We start from the raw sequence: 23,101 nt of genomic DNA on the forward strand, positions 1-23,101 counted from the left end.
GGCGTCCCCTGGGCATCTAGGTATACTTAGACGGCTGATTCTCTCACACCAGAAGCAAACAAACATGCGAGTTTACTATCATATCTATAAATATTGAAGGCATATCATCAGCCAAAGAACATCTGTTATCCAACCTATGTCGTGACAAAAAATGCGACGTCCTGTGTATACAAGAGACACATAGAGATGAGCGACAGAGATGACCAAAAATACCGGGCATGAAACTAGCTGCAGAAACACCGCACTCTCAATATGGAAGTGCTATATTTGTAAGACCAGGGCTTCAGATAATCAGTGCTCACTGCACCGTAGAAAATAACATCGAAGTCATCTCAGTGGAGCTGAGTAACTGCGTGGTTACCTCTGTGTATAAGCCCCCTTCGGCTGCATTTTCCTTCACACCGCCCAGGAACTTCCATAACAGCAAGACGTCTGTAGTAATCGGTGACTTTAACAGCCATACTCATTTGTGGGGATACTCTGAAGATGACGAAAATGGGGAGGCAGTCCTCTCCTGGGCTGAATCCTGCCAGTTGTCTCTTATACATGACAGCAAGCTACCCCCTTCCTTCAACAGTGGTAGGTGACAACGTGGATTTAACCCTGACCTCCTCTTTGTGAGTGAAGACATCACACAGCTTTGCTCCAAATCAGTGTGCTCACCCATACCAAAGACGCAACACAGGCCATTACTGTGTCAAGTTCTTCCAGCAATAAGGCCACAGGAGGTGAATTTCAAACGGAGATACAATTTCAAGAAAGCTGATTGGAAAAAATTTGGTGCGACCTATTCCTGAAGAGTATGACAGCTTTGTTCAAACTGTCAGACATTGCTCCCGGGCATCAATTCCAAGAGGGTGTAGGACAATGTATCTGCAGGGTGTGACACCTGAAACAGCTGCTCTGCTGGACGGATACTATCGACTATATGAAGAAAATCCTTATAGCGAGGAAACTTATCTGGCTGCGCAAAATACTCTCTCCTCAATCTCGGAGGCGAAGAGAGAACAGTGGATTAAACTGATGACAGAATGTGAGATGAGTAGAAGTAATCAAAAGGCCTGGAGATTGTTACGACACCTTAACAATGATCCCTCCCAACCTAATACGCATACAAATGTGAAGGCAGACCAGATCGCACACCAGCTTTTGAAAAATGGTAAACCTGACCATACCAGTAAAATCGGGAGACGAACCCTGGAAAGGGAGCCCGAACAAGAGGTAAACATTCTGTCTCGACCATTCAATTTGAATGAGCTCAACTCAGCTCTCAACTCAGCTCTAAATAAGTGCAAAGTCAGAAAAGCAGCAGGGGTAGATGACATAAGAAGTGAACAGATCAAGAACTTTGGTCCAGGTGCAAAGTGCTGGCTACTCGAGCTAATGAATAATTGTGTCGAGCGGCAAGATGACAAAATCTTGTCGGAAAGCAAAAATTATAGCTATACATAAACCAGGGAAAGACCAGGATGACCCCAAAAGCTATAGGCCAATCTCCCTCCTATGCCACCTGTATAAGGTATTGGAAAGGTTGATCCTCCAAAGAATTACAGATATGATAGAACCATTACTGATTCCTCAACAGGCAGGATTCAGACAAGGGAAGAGCTGCACAGCACAGGTGTTGAATTTGACACAGCATATAGAGGACGGCTTCCAAATGCGGCAGATAACAGGAGCGGTGTTTATAGATCTTTCAGCCGCCTACGACACTGTCAACCACAGACTCTTGTTGCTGAAGCTATACAACCTCACCAAGGACTACAAACTAACCTGTCTAATTAGAAATCTTCTGCAGAACCGAAGATTTTTGTGAAATATCAAGGACAAAGAAGCAGATGGAGGCAGCAGAAAAATGGGTTGCCACAGGGCAGTGTACTGGCACCCACCCTCTTCAATATATACACTAACGACCAGCCGTTACCAGAAGGAACACAAAGCTTCATACATGCAGATGACCGAGCAATTACAGCACAAGATCACAGCTTTGAGAGGGTGGAACGGAAGCTAACTGATGCTCTGAAAGAATTAACTGCCTATTACAGGGACAATCAATTGAAACCAAATCCTTCTAAGACCCAGACCTGTGCTTTCTACCTCCAAAACAGACAGGCTAGTAGAACCTTGCAAATAGATTGGGAAGGAACCTCTTTAGAAAACTCCAAAATACCTTGGAGTCACTCTGGACCATGCTCCTACATATAAGGAACACTGCTTAAAAACAAAGCAAAAAGTGGCTGCCAGGAACAATGTGGTTAGGAAGCTGACTGGAACAACATGGGGAGCACAGCCAGACACAGTGTGCACATCCGCATTAGCCCTCTGCTACTCTGCAGCTGAGTACGCTTGCCCAGTATGGTGCAAATCTACACATACAAAGAAAGTTGATGTTGCTCTGAATGAGACATGTCGTAGCACTACGGGTTGTCCCGCAAGGAGTTCTTCCCCCAGGCCACACAGAGAAATGGTCCACATGGAAATCACTCAACCCCCTGCGTTCTTCTGTCACAAGATCCAAGAGTAATCTGGAGAGGTGGGGCTTCCAGGTGGATTCTCTCCAGTGTGACTGCGGAGCTGCCGTGCAGACATCAACACATCTACTACAATGCACATTACCTCCAACTGTGTGCACCATGGAGGACCTCGTAAACGCTACACAAAGTGCACTGGACGTTGCAAATTTTTGGGCATCCACTGTATAGATTAAAATCACCTTATGTTTGACAACACAATCTGTGTCTAATTATTTATTTCATTCTTGACTAGTTTAATTTATAAACCATAATGTATGTATGTAGTAATGTATCTAATTTTTTTTTAGTTTGCTTCTGACATGATAAATACCACTTACTCATTGCACTTCAAAAGGCATAAACTTCTAGTTTCTCCACAAGAATATTATGATTTACACAGTCAAATGGCTTGCACAGATCACAAAAAATCCTGATAGGGAAAATACTGCCATTCAAATATTTTAATACATGGCTAGTGAAATGATATTTGCACAGTCTGGATCCATGCACAGCCAGAACTCCTAAATGTTCATGAAAAGATTAGTCAATATTCTCAGGTAAGTCTGAACAGAATGAAATTTTCACTCTGAAGCAGAGTGTGCACTGATTTGAAACTTCCTGGCACATTAAAACTGTGTGCCAGACTGAGACTGAAACTCGGGGCCTTTGCTTTTTGGGGGCAAATGCTCTACCAACTAAGTTACCCCAGCACGAATCCCGACCCGTCCCAATACTGGTGGAAGTAAAATTGTGAGGATGGATCTTGAGTCGTGCTTGGGTAGCTCGGTTGGTAGAGCATTTGCCCACGAAAGGCAAAGGTCTTGAGTTCGAGTCTCTGTCAGGCACACAGTTTTAATCTGCCTGTAAGTTTCAAGTCTGAACCGGTTTTCTTCTGGATTTCATGTCATTTGCCTTCATGTTAATCCTGTTCTTCCTGAATACTAGTTCCATATTCAAAAAATAAATTAAGTCTACCAAGAAATACTTGTGTCTACACTTTGACAGCTGTCTTCTATTCCTGGACTAACCTATTCATTTGACTTTTTGTTTACATGAAAGATAATTAAATTTAGGGGGCCTTAGCAAGAGATATTTTTTATTTGAATTTTAAAGTTGATTGAATTTAGAAAAACATGCCAACAAATTGACACATGTTGCAAATAGTTGCCTTTTTTCAAGATTTTTCAGAACTGTATCATGATTGTCACCCACTTTCAGAAATAGTCACAAGCCTGTAGAATGCTTCACACAAACCAGGCCATGTTGTGAGACACATACTTTGACAAGGGCTGCAGCCCCCATTTTCAGCTCTCTTCTTTTTTTTTAAACCGCTTATTAAGAAAAACAATTCTTGTATGAAAAAAATTTTAAACTTCACACATGTTTTGTGCCTCTTGACCAGAACCTTCCCTTAATCAATTTAGGGAAATCATGGAAAACCTAAACCTGTATGGCCATATGGAAATTCAAGCTGCTGTCCTCCTGAATGGAAATCCAGATCTGTTTTCTGACAAAAAAAGAGAGAGCTCTTGATCTAAAACTAATATCACTGATAAGTTTTTATTACACACACACACACACACACACACACACACACACACACACACACACGCACAGAGAGAGAGAGAGAGAGAGAGAGAGAGGAAGGCATTTCAATGTGTATGGAAACATTTGCCTGCAGATAGTACAGATAATTAGAGGATGAAAACTCCTTTGGAAATTGACTTCTGCTGGAATAGGCAGCTGCAGCTGGATATCAGAATGGGCATACTTCATGGTTCATGGTGACAACATGCAACAGATCTATACATGAAGAAGTATCCCATGTTTTCTCAATGACATTCACCAGACACCTCTGCAAGGAAAGCCTGGACAAAGCAGGGCATTTGCAAAGTTACAATCCTCTTTCCTTTCTTTCACCACAGACTGTGTGTGTTTTTTGTGACCAACATTCTTTGTTTGGATGTAGAAGCCCCATGAAAGCTTTATAATGTGATCATTTGACATACAAATTAGTTGGTTTTATGTTTTTCTGACTTGTTCCATAAATATTAGTTTGTCTGAAAAATGTATACTTCAAATTGACAGAAGACGACAAGTATGACACTCTTGAAATGGTTACTGTATTTTAACACTGCCACCCAGTTGAAAACTTGAGAGCTTTTAACAATGGTGTAGGCTGGCAGAGCCTACATTTACACAAATGGTATATGGCTTTCAAGTTCCTTTCATTATTTTTTGCATGTACTTTGAACTTCTGTATACAGTACACAAAAACTTGCACTGTGTGTGTGTGTGTGTGTGTGTGTGTGTGTGTGTGTGTGTGCGTGTGCAGGCACACACATGTGTTTTATATATCAGAATATTATTATACTGAGCGAATGTGCAGTTACGTGTGTTTCAATGTATGTCTAATTAGCACTAGACAAGCAGAAAGCAACATTTCAGCCACAAGAGTAACAATAATATTCAATATGAAAGCATACATATTTAATAAAGCTTTTTTTTTACATAATGATGGTACTTACAGATAATTATTAAAATTGCAGGCACAAATAATTACCTTGAGATGTTCAAATGTCCTCATGCTGAAGTCCAATCGAGCTGCCTTTGTACAATCTGGTTTCTTAAAGTAATTATCCTGAATTAAACTCGATGGCAAAAATTTCTCTAGCCTAAAGAAAAAGACAGAAATGTCATTATATATTTATGAACATCTATCCTGTCAGGTACAAGGGAATAGAATTTTTCTTTGGCGTGTATTCTTCCTCAACTTAAATATGCACACACTACAGAAACATCAATCTGATTACTACAATTTACAAATATCTTTATCCAATCACAATCTGACAAAAAGTAGCAAAATATCAATATATATTATCAACAGCACTTCATCACACTTGGATACAATACAGATTTAGCTCTTTGTCTCAGATATACTGAAGTGTACTGAAGAGCTGTTAAATATTGCTACATGCTGTGTATCATCTATTGGAGACTGCTGGCTAGAGAAGATGGCTGGTGACTTGTATGTCACCCGTTAAATCTGCCTCCTGCAATTCTTTATCATTTAAAATTTATAGCTTCTGGAAAATGTTGTGACTGGATCATTTATGGGGTGTTTAACTTGCTAGCATGTACTTTGTACAGATAAACTGGAGCACTCTTCATTGAGGCAACATTTCAGCTCCCTCTATACCCAGTTTTACTGAGACAGTACTCCAATAGTAGTTTCAGAGCAATGAGGAATAGCTAAAGAGCTGCAACAAATTTCACATGGAGATCAAGAAAACTTTTCACAACAATGAGGAGCAGACACACACAAAGCTAAAGAACAATTGAAGAACAGGAGCCCAACACTTGGGAAAGATGACTCAGTTGTACATACAAAGTGTGTTGGTACTGTGTCACACAGTAAACCAAAATAAGACACAGGTTTACAAAGTTTTACACATAATGAAGGGCAGGGCAGAAGATGTCTATCAAGCACTTCTCTTAAAGGGTGTCACCACACCAGAGGACTTCAAGTCGTGCCTGCAAAGTGAGACAATGCACCACAAAAGAGTACACAAAAACACGTTCAACAGACTTCTGAATGATGTATAAATGGTAGTCCTGGTAGACCACCAGATCTTTGCATTGCTGATTAGGAAAACACTATGAGAAAAGAGGTGAGGATTTATGACATCTGCTGATGTCCAATCTTGAAGTAGCAATGTCGAATGTCAAAGTAGGTGGTGACATCACTAATTAAAGAATAGAGGTCACTGGCAATGACCTCTACAAATTAGGTCTACACTGAAGAAGCGAAACAAAATCCATGGATTTATGCAGGATTTGTCAGACAACGTCCAACGCTCTCAGTGACACAGATACTACCGGCTCCCTCACTAATACAATGCCATTGAGAAAGATATTTGGAGGCTGGAGGAGAACACAGGGCATTTCTGTTGTGGATACACAGGGTGAGACATAAACTACTATAAAGAAGGAAGAGTATTCAACAACTATTATACTACAAGATGTTATGCGGTAGGACAGGTCTATGTGAGCCAGGACCTGCAGATAACTGCAGCCAACCTGCTGGACCAGGTCAAACTACGCCCTGATCAAGGTCACCCTTCAACATGCCACAATCTTTCCCCATCACCATACAGAAGATCCAATTGCTCACCCAGCCCTCAAAATCAGAAAAAAAGTCATATGAGATGACCACCTATGGGGGTGAGGCCGCCACAGGTGTAAATCTTCAATGGACGACTGTTGTTCAAATGTTGGGAAATCATATCACAGACACTGTTGACTACCAGCTTGTCCAGGCATGAGTCAATTCTGAGGAGTCATTGTGTACTGTACTGAATGCCTATTGTAACTGGCTGAAGGAAAATATGTTCCCAGATTCAAAGGCCATTGTTCTGAAGAATGGAAATGGAAGATAAGTTCAACTAACAGAAACCTGTGCTGTGAGAATATCTATCAAATTTGATAGAACACAGACTTTAAAATTTGTCATTATGCCAGAGTGTAATCATTGGTGAGGCTTCTTGTAGGCAGCACAATCAGAAACAGACTGTGGAAGACTGGAGCTCTACAATGACAAAGCTGCTCCACAAGTTCACACAAAAATGACTGCTCTGGGCTAGTGCCCACCACTGAAGACACACATTTTTCAGAGTCATCAAGGAGGCAAATTCTAGTCAACAGTTTGGATGTGCCATTTACTTTTGAAGCTCTGGTCACACGTCAGAAGGCACTCACCCTCTCAAAAGAAATACCCATGCCAACGACAATAACAGCCATCACAGATGGACATGAAAAGTTCTTAATCAACAACTGCCATGAATGGAAGCAACACACCCCTAAGGGGTGTGGCAAGGATAGGCAAGTTCAGTTTGGTTCAGTAATAAAATAATAATTTTATCAGGCTTAACAGCCTGGCTTCTTTCCATTGGATGCTACTTCAATGACCTGTGTGTCCTTAGGCTATCCCAGTAATTCTATCAGGCAAAGGGGACCGCAAGTCATTCCTGGTGAACCATCACATCACTGAGAAATGAAAGATGGGTTAAACACAGATTGACAAATTTCTGTAGTTAAAATGGGGTTGTATCTTGTGGTCCCTCTGGTTTCCAGGTACACACTTCACAATTGAGCACCAGGCCTGACTATTCAGTTCAGTCCCATTGAGGAAGAACCATGCTATACTAGCATTACCAACCACTACCCACTGGAAGAATCTACTGTCTAGTCAGCAATAGGTCCCAGCTTGACCAGGAATATCAGTTACTGTTAGCTACTCCGAGTCAATTTATGGGAGCATTCACAGATAGAGTGGAAGCAATGCAGACCAGCTGACCCAGTGTGTGTACCATACCAATATGGGAGTCATCTTCTCATGAGCCAGCATTTGTGCAGTGTGTATCCCAATGAAATGTGCATAATTCAGAAGGAAATTGAGAAAATGCTACAAGTAATAATCATTCAGACATCAGATAGTTCCTCAGTTTGCCCCTTGGGTCCTTGGGGAGAAGAAAGATGATACACAGCATTTCAGCATTGACTACTGAAAAGAGAGAGAAATCACCAAACTGGATTTTTACCCACTATGATGAATTGATGATACTATTTGTCTGCAGCAAGTCAAGTATTTTCCCACAATGAATATGCAAATTTTGGAGCAACTGCTAAACAGAAATGGAGTCCATCAAGATCCAGTAAGAAACTAGGAACCATAACAGATTTTCTGACTTCTCAGTACATTTGTGTTGTGAGAGGCTTTCTGGAAATGTATTCCTACTGCAGGCACTTCATTAAAGATTTCCGATACAAAACAAGACCCCTACAATAACTGTTGCTGGGAGACAGCACATTTTCTTGAAGCAACAGAACAAGAAAGATTTCCTGTGTTCTTGCAGAGGTGCTGACAGTTTTACCGATTCTGACACTTTTTCACGAGAATGTAGAAACAGATCTGCTTACTCATGCTAGTGGTTAAGGGATATATTAATAGTAACCTCAGACTTCTTGCACATAATGCACTTATTTATAAAGAAATGTTGTCTGAAAGAAGCTACAAAAATATTCAGTCAGATCTTGATAAGATTTCAAAGTGCTGCAAAGATTAGCAACTTGCTTTAAATGCTCAGAAATGTAATATGTGCACTTCACAAAACAAAAAATGTAGTATGCTACGATTATAATATCAATGAATCACAATTGAAATCTATCAACTCACTCAGATGTAGCACTTAAGAATATGAAATGGAATGATCACATGGTCTTAGTCTTGGGTAAAGTGGATGGTAGACTTTGATTTATTGGCAGAATATGGAGTAAATGCAATCAGCCTACAAAGGAGATTGCTTACAAATCACTAGTGTGCTCTGTCCTAGAATATTGCTCACGTAAGTTGGACTGATACCAAATAGGAATAACAGGATATTGAATGTATACAGATAAGGGAAGCACAAATGATCACAGGTTTATTTCATCCTGAAAGAGTTCACAGAGATGTTGAAGAATTTTACATGACACACTCTTGAAGACAGAGATAAACTGTCCCAATAAAGCTTACTTACATAGTTTCTAGAACCGGCTTTAAATAATCACTCTGAAAATATAGTATAATCCTTATGTATTACTCCAGCCCTTATGTACCACTTCCATAAGGATTGTGATGGCAAGGTTAGATTAATTATGGCACCCACAGAGGCATTTAAACAATCATTCTTCCCATGTTCCACACCCATATGAAATAGGAAAACACTCTAATAACTGGTATAATGGGGATGTACCTTCTGCCATACACTTCAAAATGGTTTGCAGAGTACAGATACAGATACAGATACAGATACAGAAGTTCTTCTTCAGCACACCCGTGTGCACAGAAAGAGTTAAGTGAAAAATCCGGACAATATGCACATTTATTTATATATAAAAGCTGACTTAAGACCTTTCCTTTGTGGGACACCATCTGCACAAGATTCGTGTGTCGATTTGAAGTTCTAGATCTGCATACTTTACTGTTCAAGTCGCTTCTGCATAATCTTTCATTGATTATATCAGTACCCATTTGTACTGTGATATTTTGAACTTTCACAAGTGCTGTGATAAACCCACGCTGTTATCGTCAAATACAGGCTAAAGCTTAATTGTGCTCTTTCAAAATTTTTGAGAACAGTAGGCCTATCCTTGTTCAAAACAATCTTTCTCTAATATCGTTGTACAATTAAATGAGAAATAGGTTACTTTTGAAAATTTTTTGGGTGCTGCAAAATTACATTTTTGTAAGTTACTGGTACAAGTGTTTTGTACACGTAATTTATTTCGCAGCAAATCAGCTTTTAATATTTCTTAGTCCTACCAAACAAAACATCACCCCTGAATTTCATTGTATATTGATGCAAATAAATGTGTATTTTTGAGAATTTTCTGAAGCTACCACTGTCCTCTGCATAATCTATGAGCAATTTGTAGTAAATTGGCATTTGTGATTTAGTTACTGTGGCAGATATTTTAATTAACATATTGTGTAAATCTAGTCTTCCATTAAAGAAGGTAGCTCTATATATTATCTGCATTTATCACAGATTAACTCTGTTTTTGAATTTGGTAACAACTACAATTAACCTCACAAACATTTTAGGAAACTAGTAATTTTTACCACAGGTTTTTGTGTTGCCTTAATAGAAATCTCGTTTCGTGTTTCTGCTTCAATTCTTACAGGAAATTAGCTACTTTTTAACTCGACAGATTAAAAGATAATTAGCCAGCTCAATTTAGCGTTATTTGTTCACTGCCTTGCAATTCATTTCACCAGCCAAAATGCAACTCCACTGTGAATGCCGTTCTCCAACACAGGATGAGTTGGTTGATGTTCATAAGCAGCTGGAAATTGCTCTGACTACTGTCAAACAATTGGCAGCTGTTGCAAATGAGTGTGTTGGAAGAGCTCCTGAGAGTCATGCACCTGCGCTACTGGTACCAGAGGTACCTCAAGTTCCATACTCACCTGTGGATCCTGTCTCCTCTGCTGAGAGTGCAAGATCTGTCATTACTTGTCCACTCGACTGTGACGAGTGGCATGTCAATGGCAGACCGAGACATCTTTTACAGGTGGACAGGGAGCAAGGAGGATTTAGGGTGTTGTACCAATCCCCCCAACCAACAAATCTGAGGTGCTGTCTTTCATGAAACTCAAGCTGAGCCTTGGGGAAACCTGTTTTGTCCAGTGCCAAGAGGAGGCAAATGCAGGAGGGTAGGGGTCTATTAATCATTGGCAGTTTGAACTTAATGGCAAATGATGGTACCCCTAAGGAAAATGGCAGCAAGGGACAGCAAAGAACACCAGGTGCACTCAGTGTGTATGCATGGCACCTCATTCATCATGTTGAAGAGACTATTCCAGCAGTCACTGACGGGACAGGGTGCAACCAACTGCAGATTGTGGTGCACGCTGGAAGAAATGATGCCTGTCATTGACCTCTGAAGTCATACATGGGTCACTTCATTTCAGCGACTGGAAGAGAAGGTTGAGAAGACCAGCCTTGAGCATGGAGTTTCAATGAAGCTCACAATTTGCAGCATTGTCCCCAAAACTGAATGTGGCTCTTTGGTTATGAGTCGAGCAGAAGGACTGAAGCAGAGATTTTGGAGGATCTGTGACAAGCTAGGCTGCAACTTCTTGGACCTTCACCATAGGGTTGAGAACTGCAGGTTCCTCCTAAATCGGTCAGGTGTGTACTACACATCAGAGGCTGGTACTCAAGTGGCTGACTGTGTGTAGGGTGCACACATGGGTTTTTTAAATTAGGTGGTTCTCCACACAATCCAGACAACAACTGCTGTAGGAAACCCAGATGTATCAGTGTAAGATCAAATAAATGCCTCACACAGGTGAAAGTATTAAAATCTTAATAGTGAACTGCCAAAGTATTCATAACAAAGTGCCACAGTTTGAAGTGCTCACGAAAAGCAGTGAAGGTCATTTAATACTAGGTATGGAAAGCTGGTTGAAACCTGAAATTGATAACTGTGAGACTTTTGGGGAAAATTCAAGTGTATGTCGTAAATAGTGGCAACTGAGAAATGCAGTTGGTTTATTTGTCACAGTAGACAAGAAATTCAAATCCACCATGACAGAAATTAAAGCTGCATGTGAGATTGTTTGCACAACACTCAGTACCAGGGTTGGGCATAAAATGATAATTGGATCCTTCTATTGCCTGCCTTATTCATCTCCTGATGTATCTGAAAACTTCAGTTCATCTGTACATAAGTTCCCCAATTATACTGTAATCATCAGTGGAGATTTTAATCATCCAACAATTAACAGGGAAAATTACAGTTTTGTTTGTGGTGGGAGTGATAAGACATCCCATGAAACATTACTAAATGCCTTCTCTGAAAACTACCTAAAACAGATAGTTAGGAATCCCATTCACAGCAGAAATATACTGGATCTAATGGCAACAAACAGACCTGATTTCTTTGTGGATGTCCACATCAAAACTGGTATCAGTGATCATGAAGTGGTTGTGGCAACATTGATGTTGTGGCAACATTGATTACGAAAATACAAAGGACAATTAAAACAAGCAGAAAGATGTGTATGTTCTGTAAACTAGATTAAAAATCAGTAGTGTCATCTCAATGAGGAACTTGAAACTTACAGCATAGGGCAGGAGCACACAGAGGAACTATAGCTCAAGTTTAAAAGAATAGAGACCCAAAACTGGATAGATATGTACCCACTGTAACGGTTCATAATGGGAGGGTACCTGTATGGTACACAGTCATTGTAAAGAAACTTTTATAGAAAGAGAGCTTATTGCATAATGAGTTTAAAGCAAAGCATGGGGCTGTAGATAGAGATGGTGAATGAAACATGTTTGGCTGTCAAGAGAGCAACACATGATGCCATCAATGACTACTGCAGCAGAATATTATCAAATGATATTTCACAAAACCCAAAGAAATTCTGATTCTATGTAAAGGCTGTTAGTGGTACTAAAATTCCTAGCGAATGAGACAGCAACTGAAGTTGAGGGTAGCAAAGCAAAAGCTGAAACACTTAACTCAATTTTCCTTTGTTCCTTTACAAAGGAAAGCACACGAGAACTGCCCCAATTTAATCCCCATGCCACTGAAATGATGAATGAAATAAGTACTAGTGTTAGTGGTGTTGAGAAACTGCTGAAATCGTTAAAACTGAAGAAAGCTCCAGAGGTTGGTGGGATCCCTGTCAAATTCTATTCTGAATTTATGGCTGAGTTAGCCCTTCTTCTGACTATAATCTATCACAGATGCCTCAAACAAAAAACTGTGCACAGTTCTTCGAAAAAAGCACAGATCGCACCCATCTACAAGATAGGTTGTAGAAGTGATCCACAGAACTACTGTCCGATAGCCTTGACATTGATTTGTTGTAGAATCTTAGAAGATATTTGGAGTTCAAACACAATTAGGTGTATTGAACAGAATGACCTCCTACACGCCAACCAGCATGGAGTCTGAAAACAGTGATCATCTCACATGACATTCTGAAAGCTTTAGATCAAGGCAGTCAGCTGAAAGTAGTATTTCTTGATTTCCAAAAAGCATTGAGCTCGAAAAAGAGATATTCTCCTGCTGTTGGGTGACTTCAATGCAAAAATTGGGAATGACAACTATGGGATAGAGCAGATTATCGGGCAACATGGCTTGGGCACCCAAAATGACAAAGGAGATGTCTCATAGACTTGTGTAGCATGTTGTAACATGATCATTGGAAGTTCCACTTACCCCCATAAATGGTAGCACAAAGTGCTGTGGGTTTCACCATATGACGGAACTGACAACTAGACAGACCACTTTGCAATCAGCAGGATAAGGCAAAGATCACTCCAAGATGTGAGGAATAAAAGAGGAGCAGATGTTCGTAGTGACCACCACATTATGCTAGCAACAGTCTCCTTAAAAATAGCTGCACACAAGACAGCATCGGCAGAAGAGGATTAAGTTTTTAATTTTGGAAAGCTGGACAATACAAAAGTGCGAGAGGAGTTCTCAATCCAACTGAGAAATCATTTTGAAGTGCTTAGCAGAGTAATCAAAGAGAATGGCATTGAGAGTCAATGGGATGCAGTGAAAACAACCTATGCACAGACTGCTGAAGAAATTCTTGGAACAAAGGACCATGGCAGACAAGACTGGATCTCTGACTATACTTAGGATGCAATACAGCAGAGGAGGAAGGCAAAACTCTGGCTAAGTTGTGCACAGGCAAGGGAAGTAAAGGAAGAAATCCAAAAGGAGCTCTGCATATTAAATAGGATGGTGAACAGAAGCTTCAGAAAAGATAAGAGAACCTTCATCAATAATTTTGCATCTAAGGCAGAGGTGACAGCTAACAGAGGTGATAAAAAGACACACAGAAACTGTCAAATATGAAATTTGGCGGTGATATGCCAACCAAGGACAAGCAAGGAAAACTACTCACAAATCGAGAAGGCCAGTGCAGAGATGAAAACAACATTTTGAAAACGTTCTGAACCATGAGACTACAGGTGAATATGTAACTCAACTGAACGTGGATGAGGTAGGACTCCCACAAGACATGTAAATTAATGTAGAACTGCCATCCGAAGAAGAAATCGCTAAAGCAGTCCAACAAATAAAAAATGGAAAAGCTTCGGGCCTGGACAATATCAGTGTAGAGTTACTTAAAGTACATCCCTCTATAACAGCAGAAATTTTACATCCACTCCTGACAGCCATATGGATGAATGAAAAAGTACTGAACAATTGGAACAGAGGCTTGCTCATCAAACTCCCCAAGAAAGGAGCCTGTCAGTTTGTGATAACTGGAGAGGTATCACCCTGCAGTCAATTCAAGAAAGATCCTCATGTGAATAATCCTAAATAGGATAAAAGCAAATGTACACAAGAAACTAAGAAGAGAACAAGCAGGATTCACGGAAGGTCGCTCTTGCATTGACCAGATAAACACCTTGAGAATAATAGCTGAACATTCATATGAATACCAATTGCTGCTTTACATGCTGTTTGTAGACTTTGAAAAGGCATTTGACAATATAATTATGGCAAAAATATGGAGCTCACTGCAAACTTTTGGAATTCCCAAGAAAATAATTTCTCTTGTCAAGTGCATGTATGAAAACTGCACATGCCAAGTTCAACATAGAGGTCTGCTTTCAGATCCAATAGCAGTGAAAACAGGAGTTAAGCAAGGCTGCATGCTCTCACTGATACTATTTAACATAGTTCTGAATCTTGTAATGGTACAACCAATGGATAAAGTGAGAGGGATAAAATAGAGCAATGGAACTCATCTAGAAGACCTGGATTTTGCAGATGACCTCTGCTTTCTTTCCCACAGCCTCAATGATATGAAAGAGAAACTAGAATATCTGAAATCAGCAGTGAAGAAAGTCGGTTTGAAAATTAATGCCCAAAAAACAAAAGACATGTGGGCAAATGATAACACCGCTAATCTTAAGCTTGGGAGCTAGGTTATCAAAAGAGTGGATAAGTTTCGCTATCTTGGAAGCACCACATGGTGGTGCAACAGAGGACATTAACAGCTGCATCAACAAAGCCAAAGGTACTTTTACAACTTTCCTCTCTAACTGGAGATCAAAGGAAATAACATTGAGGACCAAATTGTGGATATTGGAAAGTAAGGTAAAATCTGTGCTTCTACATGAACGTAAAACATGGATAGTGACAAAGCAGCTAATCCATAAGCTGCAGACATTTAACAACAGATGTCTGAGGAACAGTGGCCAAATGTCATCTCTAACAAAACACACTGGGGAAGAACCAGCCGGAAGCCAACTGAGCTGCAAGTAAGAAGCAGGAAGTGAAGATGGTTAGAACATACACTCAGGAACATATTGTGGAGGAAACACTTCATTGGACCCCACAGGGAAGATGGAGATGAGGCAGGCCCAAAATGATGTGGAGATGATCAGTTGAAGCAGAAAGTCAACAGCAAGGAGTAGGATGGGAAGAAGTGAACATACCAGCAGAAGACAGAGCAAGATGGCAATCCTTTGTTGCAGCCTTATGTTCCACATTAGGAGTTAAAGGAATTAGAAAATAAATAATAAATAACTTGACTCAGTACCACACCTACACTTACTGCCAAAAGTACAAGCATAATGGATATCAAGTGAAATTTGTGACTGAACTGAGGACTTTTTGGTAGGGAGGACACACCACGTTATCTGGGACGGAGAGTCATCGTCAGATGGAGAAGTAATATCAGGTGTGCTAGAGGGAAGTGTGTTGGGACCTTGCTGTTAATGTTGTATACTAATGACCTTGCAGACAATATTAATAGTAACCTGAGACTTTTTTGATGGTTATGAAGTTATCTATAATGAAGTACTATCTGAAAGATGTTGCTTAAATATTCAGTCAAATCCTGATGTTTCAAAGTGGTGCCAACACTGGTAACTTGCTTTAAACGTTCAGAACTGTAAAATTGCACACTTCACAAAAAAATTTGAACTATCCTATGGCTTTAAAAATATCAGTGAGTCAGAGTTAGAATTGGCCAACTCATACAAATATCTGGGAGTTACACTTTGTGGGGATATGAAGTGGAATGATCATATAGCCTCAATTGTGGGTAATTTGGTTTATTGGTAGACTACTGGAGAAGTGCAATCAGTTTACAAAGGAGACTGCTTACAAATCACTTGTGTGACCAGTGTGTGCTACCTGTAGCAAACAGGACTACTGTGGGGGAGTGTCACAGAGCTACTAAAGGAACTGAACTGGAAGACTCTTGAAGATGATGCAAACTATCCCAAGAAAGTCTATTAACAAAGTTTCAAGAACCAGCTTTAAGTGATGACTCTATGAATATACTACAGTCCCCTATGTATTGCTCATATATGGTTCATGAGGATAAGATAGAATAATTACAGCATGCACAGAGGCATTCAAACAATCATTCTTCCTGCATTCTGTACATGAATGGAACAGGAAGAAACCCAAATAACTGGTACAGTGAGATGTAGCCTCTGGCATGTATCTCATGATGGTTTGCAAAGTATAGATGTAGATGTAGATATAGATGTACATGCAGTTCAAGCCCAATTCCAGGAAGGCACTCAACAATCATTCTTCCTGCTCCATTCATGTTTGGAGAGAATGGGGTATGAAATTTCCTGTCATGAAGTTTATACACAACACAGCCGAGCAAGAGACAGCAACTTTGACATCATTTCTCCTGCTCCATGGGCTGTACTGCTGCAACAACAATGAAGACTTTTGTTGTACTTCATCCCAACAATGTTTAGGACATGAATTTTAAAATTTTACCAGTGAATTGAATGTTCAAACAAGTTTTGAGCTTGTAGCCAGTCATTGTTTAATTCATCCCACAATATTTTGACTGGGCACCTGCCGGCCACCTTCAGGTGAGCCATCAAAGACGGATGAAGACTTGTCTGCAATATATGGCACACTGCAAGTATTCCACTGTTCTGCTGTCCTTTGTATTACTGCTTGCTGTAGCTGTTGGCACACACTGTCATCTTTGATCAGAACAAATCATGGAGATGATGGAGTTCCATGCATTGTCCAACTGGTAGCCACTATCATGATCCATCAGCTTTTCCACTAGGTGTATTTCCATGGATTCTTTAACAATGGAGTCCCAAAAAGATGTTGCTGTGATCAGAATCATAGTTCTGTCATACCCCATTGAATGTCCATTGGAAATATGGTGTTCAGCAGTAGCGGACTTGCTTGGTTGCAAAAGGCGAGTGCAGTTTGATGTTCAGTGCAGCATTCTTTCACGGTGCATGTAGTCTGTCCTATTTAAGCCATAGCACACACAAGGTAGTTTGTAAATTCCGGCCTTCTGCTACAGCAGGTCATCTTCCACTGACTTCAAAAGGTCTGCAGTCTTAGATGGCGGGTGGAAAATCACTTTCACCTGAAATTTGCAGAGGATTCTTGCTATTTTAAATGAAATATTGCCCTCAAAAGGAAGAAAAGCCAAAGATTTTGCTAGCATGTTCTCCTCTTTATCCATTTTCTGATTCTTGGTTTCTAATGACTGCCCCGATAACCTGTGTATCATAAACCCTCTCATATTTATTTGTATTCGAAAGTATCAAGTTGTCATCACCTGTTGCAAATTATGAGCGTGCTTAAAATACTCAATACACAGAGCTCACCCTGTCGCAGATCAAGATAGTTTGCCTGAAGAGCTTACCCACCTAAAGATGGGGTCAGAAAAAAATGGATAGTCCACACAGCAGATTAACAGGGCACTGTCATTTAAAACCAAGAATTCGGAAGTGGATAAAAACGAGAACGCACTGGCAAAATCTTTAGCTTTTCTTTCTTTTGTGGGAACATTTCATTTAAAATAGCAAGAATTCTCTGTCAATCTCAGGTGAAAGTGATTCTCTGTCCAACTAAGATTGCAGACCTGGGATCAGTGAAAGATGACCTTGTCAATGTGGTATGGCTTACATAGGGGAGACCATATGCACTGTGAAAGAATACTGCATTGAACATCAATGTTGTACTCGCTTTTGCAACCAAGTGAGTCCACTATAGCTGAACACTGTATTTCCACTGGACATTCAATGGGATCTGACAGAACTATGTTTCTGACCACAGCAACATCTTTTTCAGACAGTATTACAGTATTTGTGGAAATACAGTTGGCGGAAAAGCTGATGAACTATGGTAGTGGCTACCAGTTGGACAGTGTATGGAACCCTATTATCTACAAGATCTGATCCGCTCGTAGATGACAGAGTACGCCAACAACTCCGGTGAGCAGTGATGCTGAGGAATGCTGAGTTCTTGGCTCCACTAGTGAGGGAACTGCTGTCACAAAGTGTAGTCCTTCTGTCAACTTGATTTAGGCACATGCATGAACCATTCGCAGCATGCTATATATTGTGGGATGGAGAAAGTCTACATAAGTCTTCTGTGGCTCACCTGAAGTAAGCTGGCAGATGCCCAGTCCAAATATCATGGGAAGAATTAAGCAATGACTGGTTATAAGCCTGAAATTTGTCTGAACAATGCTCAGGATTATTCCATCAAACAGCTCATCACTAGAACTGAAGAAGTGACACAACCAGCACACACATGGAATAGAGTGCCCAGGTTAAAGACCATGGGCTTTGTAACTTCAAACACTGACCTGTCAGGTATAGCTCAGGCAACCTGGAATGAACTTACACCTGTGCAGAAGATTGAGCTATAAGAAAAATGCTACTCTGAACCCTGTCAAATTCTATGTCACTTTTCAGACTTCATCTATGAAATTAAGAACAATGATCCTACGTGTTGTTGTGGTCTTCAGTCCTGAGACAGGTTTGATGCAGCTCTCCACGCTACTCTATCCTGTGCAAGCTTCTTCATCTCCCAGTACCTACTGCAACCTACATCCTTCTGAATCTGCTTAGTGTATTCATCTCTTGGTCTCCCTCTACGATTTTTACCCTCCACGCTGCCCTCCAATGCTAAATTTGTGATCCCTTGATGCCTCAGAACATGTCCTACCAACTGGTCCCTTCTTCTTGTCAAGTTGTGCCACAAACTCCTCTTCTCCCCAATTCTATTCAATACCTCCTCATTAGTTATGTGATCTACCCATCTAATCTTCAGCATTCTTCTGTAGCACCACATTTCGAAAGCTTCTATTCTCTTCTTGTCCAAACTATTTATCATCCATGTTTCACTTCTATACATGGCTACACCCCATACAAATACTTTCAGAAACGACTTCCTGACACTTAAATCTATACTCGATGTTAACAAATTTCACTTCTTCAGAAACGGTTTCCTTGCCATTGCCAGTCTACATTTTATACCCTCTCTACTTCGACCATCATCAGTTATTTTATTCTCCAAATAGCAAAACTCCTTTACTACTTTAAGTGTCTCATTTCCTAATCTAATTCCCTCAGTATCACCCGACTTAATTCGACTACAGTCCATTATCCTCGTTTTGCTTTTGTAGATGCTCATCTAATATCCTCCTTTCAAGACACTGTCCATTCCGTTCAACAACTCTTCCAAGTCCTTTGCTGTCTCTGACAGAATTACAATGTCATCAGCGAACCTCAAAGTTTTTATTTCTTCTCCATGTATTTTAATACCTACTCCGAATTTTTCTTTTGTTTCCTTTGCTGCTTGCTCAATATACAGATTGAATAACATCGGGGACAGGCTACAACCCTGTCTCACTCCCTTCTCAACCACTGCTTCCCTTTCATGCCCCTCTACTATTATAACTGCCATCTGGTTTCTGTACAAATTGTAAATAGCCTTTCACTCCCTGTATTTTACCCCTGCCACCTTTAGAATTTGAAAGAGAGTATTCCAGTTAACATTGTCAAAAGCTTTCACTAAGTCTACAAATGCTAGAAACATAGGTTTGCCTCTCCTTAATCTTTCTTCTAAGATAAGACGTAAGGTCAGTATTGCCTCATGTGTTCCAACATTTTTATGGAATCCACACTGATCTTCCCCGAGGTCGGCATCTACCAGTTTTTCCATTCATCTGTAAAGAATTCGCGTTAGTATTTTGCAGCTGTGACTTATTAAACTGATAGTTTGGTAATTTTCACATCTGTCAACACCTGCTTTCTTTGGGATTGGAATTATTATATTCTTCTTGAAGTCTGAGGGTATTTAGCCTGTCTCATACATCTTGCTCACCAGATGGTAGAGTTTTGTCATGTCTGGCTCTCCCAAGGCTGTCAGTAGTTCTAATGGAATGTTGTCTACTCCTGGGGCCCTGTTTCGCCTCAGGTCCTTCAGTGCTCTGTCAAACTCTTCACGCAGTATCGTATCTCCCATTTCATCTTCATCTACATCCTCTTCTATTTCCATAATATTGTCCTCAAGTGCATCGCCCTTGTATAGACCCTCTATATACTCCTTCCACCTTTCTGCTTTCCCTTCTTTGCTTAGAACTGGGCTTCCATCTGAGCTCTTGATATTCATACAAGTGGTTCTTTTTCTCCAAAGGTCTCTCTAATTTTCCTGTAGGCAGTATCTATCTTACCGCCAGTGAGATAAGCCTCTACATCTTTACATTTGTCCTCTAGCCCTCCCCGCTTAGCCATTTTGCACTTCCTGTCGATCTCATTTTTCAGATGTTTGTATTCTTTTTTGCCTGCTTCATTTACTGCATTTTTATATTTTCTCTTTTCATCAATTAAATTCAGTATTACTTCTGTTATCCAAGGATTTCTACTAGCCCTCGTCTTTTTACCTACTTGATCCTCTGCTGCCTTCACTACTTGATCCCTCAGAGCTACCCATTCTTCTTCTACTGTATTTCTTTCCCCCATTCTTGTCAATCATTCCCTAATGCTCTCCCTGAAGCTCTCTACAACCTCTGGTTTAGTCAGTTTATCCAGGTCTCATCCCCTTAAATTCCCACCTTTTTGCAGTTTCTTCAGTTTTAATCTACAGTTCATAACCAATAGATTGTGGTCAGAGTCCACATCTTCGTCTGGAAATGTCTTACAATTTAAAACCTGGTTCCTAAATCTCTGTCTTACCATTATATAATCTATCTGATACCTTTTAGTATCTCCAGGATTCTTCCACGTATACAACCTTCTTTCATGATTCTTGAACCAAGTGTTAGCTATGATTAAGTTATGCTCTGTGCAAAATTCTACAAGACGAATTCCTCTTTCATTTCTTACCCCCAATCCATATGCACCTACTATGTTCCTTCTCTCCCTTTTCCTACTCTCGAATTCCAGTCACCCATGACTATTAAATTTTCGTCTCCCTTCACTACCTGAATAATTTCTTTTATCTCATTATACATTTCATCAATTTCTTCATCATCTGCAGAGCTACTTGGCACATAAACTTGTACTACTGTAGTAGGCGTGGGCTTCATGTCTATCATGGCCACAATAATTCTTTCACAATGCTGTCTGTAGTAGCTTACCCGCACTCCTATTTTTTTAATTTATTATTAAACCTACTCCTGCATTACCCCTATTTGATTTTGTATTTATAACCCTGCATTCACCTGACCAAAAGTCTTGTTCCTCCTGCCACTGAACTTCACTAATTCCCACTATATCTAACTTCAACCTATCCATTTCCCTTTTTAAATTTTCTAACCTATGTAGAGGAGGGAAAAGTACACATTCATCATCCATATCCTTTGCATGAAGCCATACCATAGAATTGAGGCACAGATTGACGATAGGACTTTCAGTGCAAGGGACATGAATACCCGCCCAACAATCATAAAGCTTTGGTGGAAGTACCACAATGTGGATGCTGCAGGACCAGTGTGTAAATCCAGATCTGGAACAGCAGATCACTGTTTTGCAAGGGGAGGTGTGGTGTCACTGCCAGACACCATACTTGCTAGGTGGTAGCCTTTAAATCAGCCGCGGTCTGTTAGTATATGTCAGACCCGCGTGTCGCCACTTTCAGTGATTGCAGACCGAGCGCCGACACACGGCAGGTCTAAGGAGCCTCCCTAGCACTGACCCCAGTTGTACAGCCAACTTTGCTAGCGATGGTTCACTGACTACAGATGCTCTCATTTGCAGAGACGACAATTTAGCACAGCCTTTAGCTACGTCATTTGCTACGACATAGCAAGGTGCCATATTGAGTTACTATTGATATTGATATTGTGAATCATGTACCGTCAAGAGCGACGTTCATCATTAATGGATTAAAGTTACGTATGAAACTAATTATGTCCCCTTTCTGAATTCTCATTCCTTGTCATGTTCCAGACCTCACGTCAGTATAGTTCTTCCCTCCTCACGCCAGCCTGCGTGAGCTAAAACGCGTGCATTTTGGCCTCGTCTAGTAACACGGTGTTGGCTCTTCTGCCAACACAACAGGAGGAATATTGGCACCTGCTGTGCATCATCCATCATGGTGAAGCAATTATAGCCATTGGCTGATGGTGTGTAGGTCATCAATTTGAAACCTGCCTCCTTCAATTATTTGTCATTTAGAAGTTATTGTTTCTCGAAGCTTCTGGAACTTATTGATGCAATAGTGAAATGCCTGATCTATGAGTGGCATTTATGTTACGTAATTTGACAAAACATTCTATATATGTATAAAAAGGAGCACTCTCTGCTGAGGTAGCCAGTTTGATTCCATCAATGTCTTTGCAGTGTAAAGTGTTAATTTTTGATGAGGACCCTGCTCTTGTAACTGGTATTTGATTTCAGATTCTCTGTGGAATGAACATGTAGTATACTAACGGACCGCGGCTGATTTAAAGGCTACCACCTAGCAAGTATGGTGTCTGGCGGTGACACCACACCTCCCCTCGCAAAACAGTGATCTGCTGTTCCAGATCTGGATTTACACACCTGTAGTAATTGGTCTTCTACTAGCAATAACCAGCCTATTGACAATAATGTCAATAAAAAACCATCATTTGTTCAACATGATTGAATGGAAACATTTGTACAGTAATTAAATATGAATCTCATATACAGTTTGCACTAACAATGGAAAAAACTGTTCTCACTAAGTAACACCTCAAAATTATTTTTAATGATGCCAAAAAATTGATAGTTTGTCCAAACTGT

At 40.3% G+C, this 23,101-nt stretch overlaps 1 protein-coding gene across 3 annotated transcripts in view; it reads right to left on the reverse strand.

Annotated features, from left to right (window-relative positions):
- The window catches only part of LOC124788088 (tetratricopeptide repeat protein 17), a 337,226-nt gene that overhangs the window by 276,360 nt on the left and 37,765 nt on the right, over window positions 1–23,101 (reverse strand). For all 3 annotated transcript variants that reach the window (XR_007016058.1, XM_047255188.1, XM_047255189.1), the window contains exon 3: window positions 5,077–5,188. Coding sequence is in view for 2 of the 3 variants with exons in the window: in XM_047255188.1 (XP_047111144.1) it covers window positions 5,077–5,188 (112 nt within the window). In the remaining variant the exon portion in view is untranslated. The remainder of the gene's footprint in view (window positions 1–5,076; window positions 5,189–23,101) is intronic.

Source organism: Schistocerca piceifrons, chromosome 3 (assembly GCF_021461385.2).
Source record: "Schistocerca piceifrons isolate TAMUIC-IGC-003096 chromosome 3, iqSchPice1.1, whole genome shotgun sequence".
NCBI lineage: Eukaryota > Metazoa > Arthropoda > Insecta > Orthoptera > Acrididae > Schistocerca > Schistocerca piceifrons.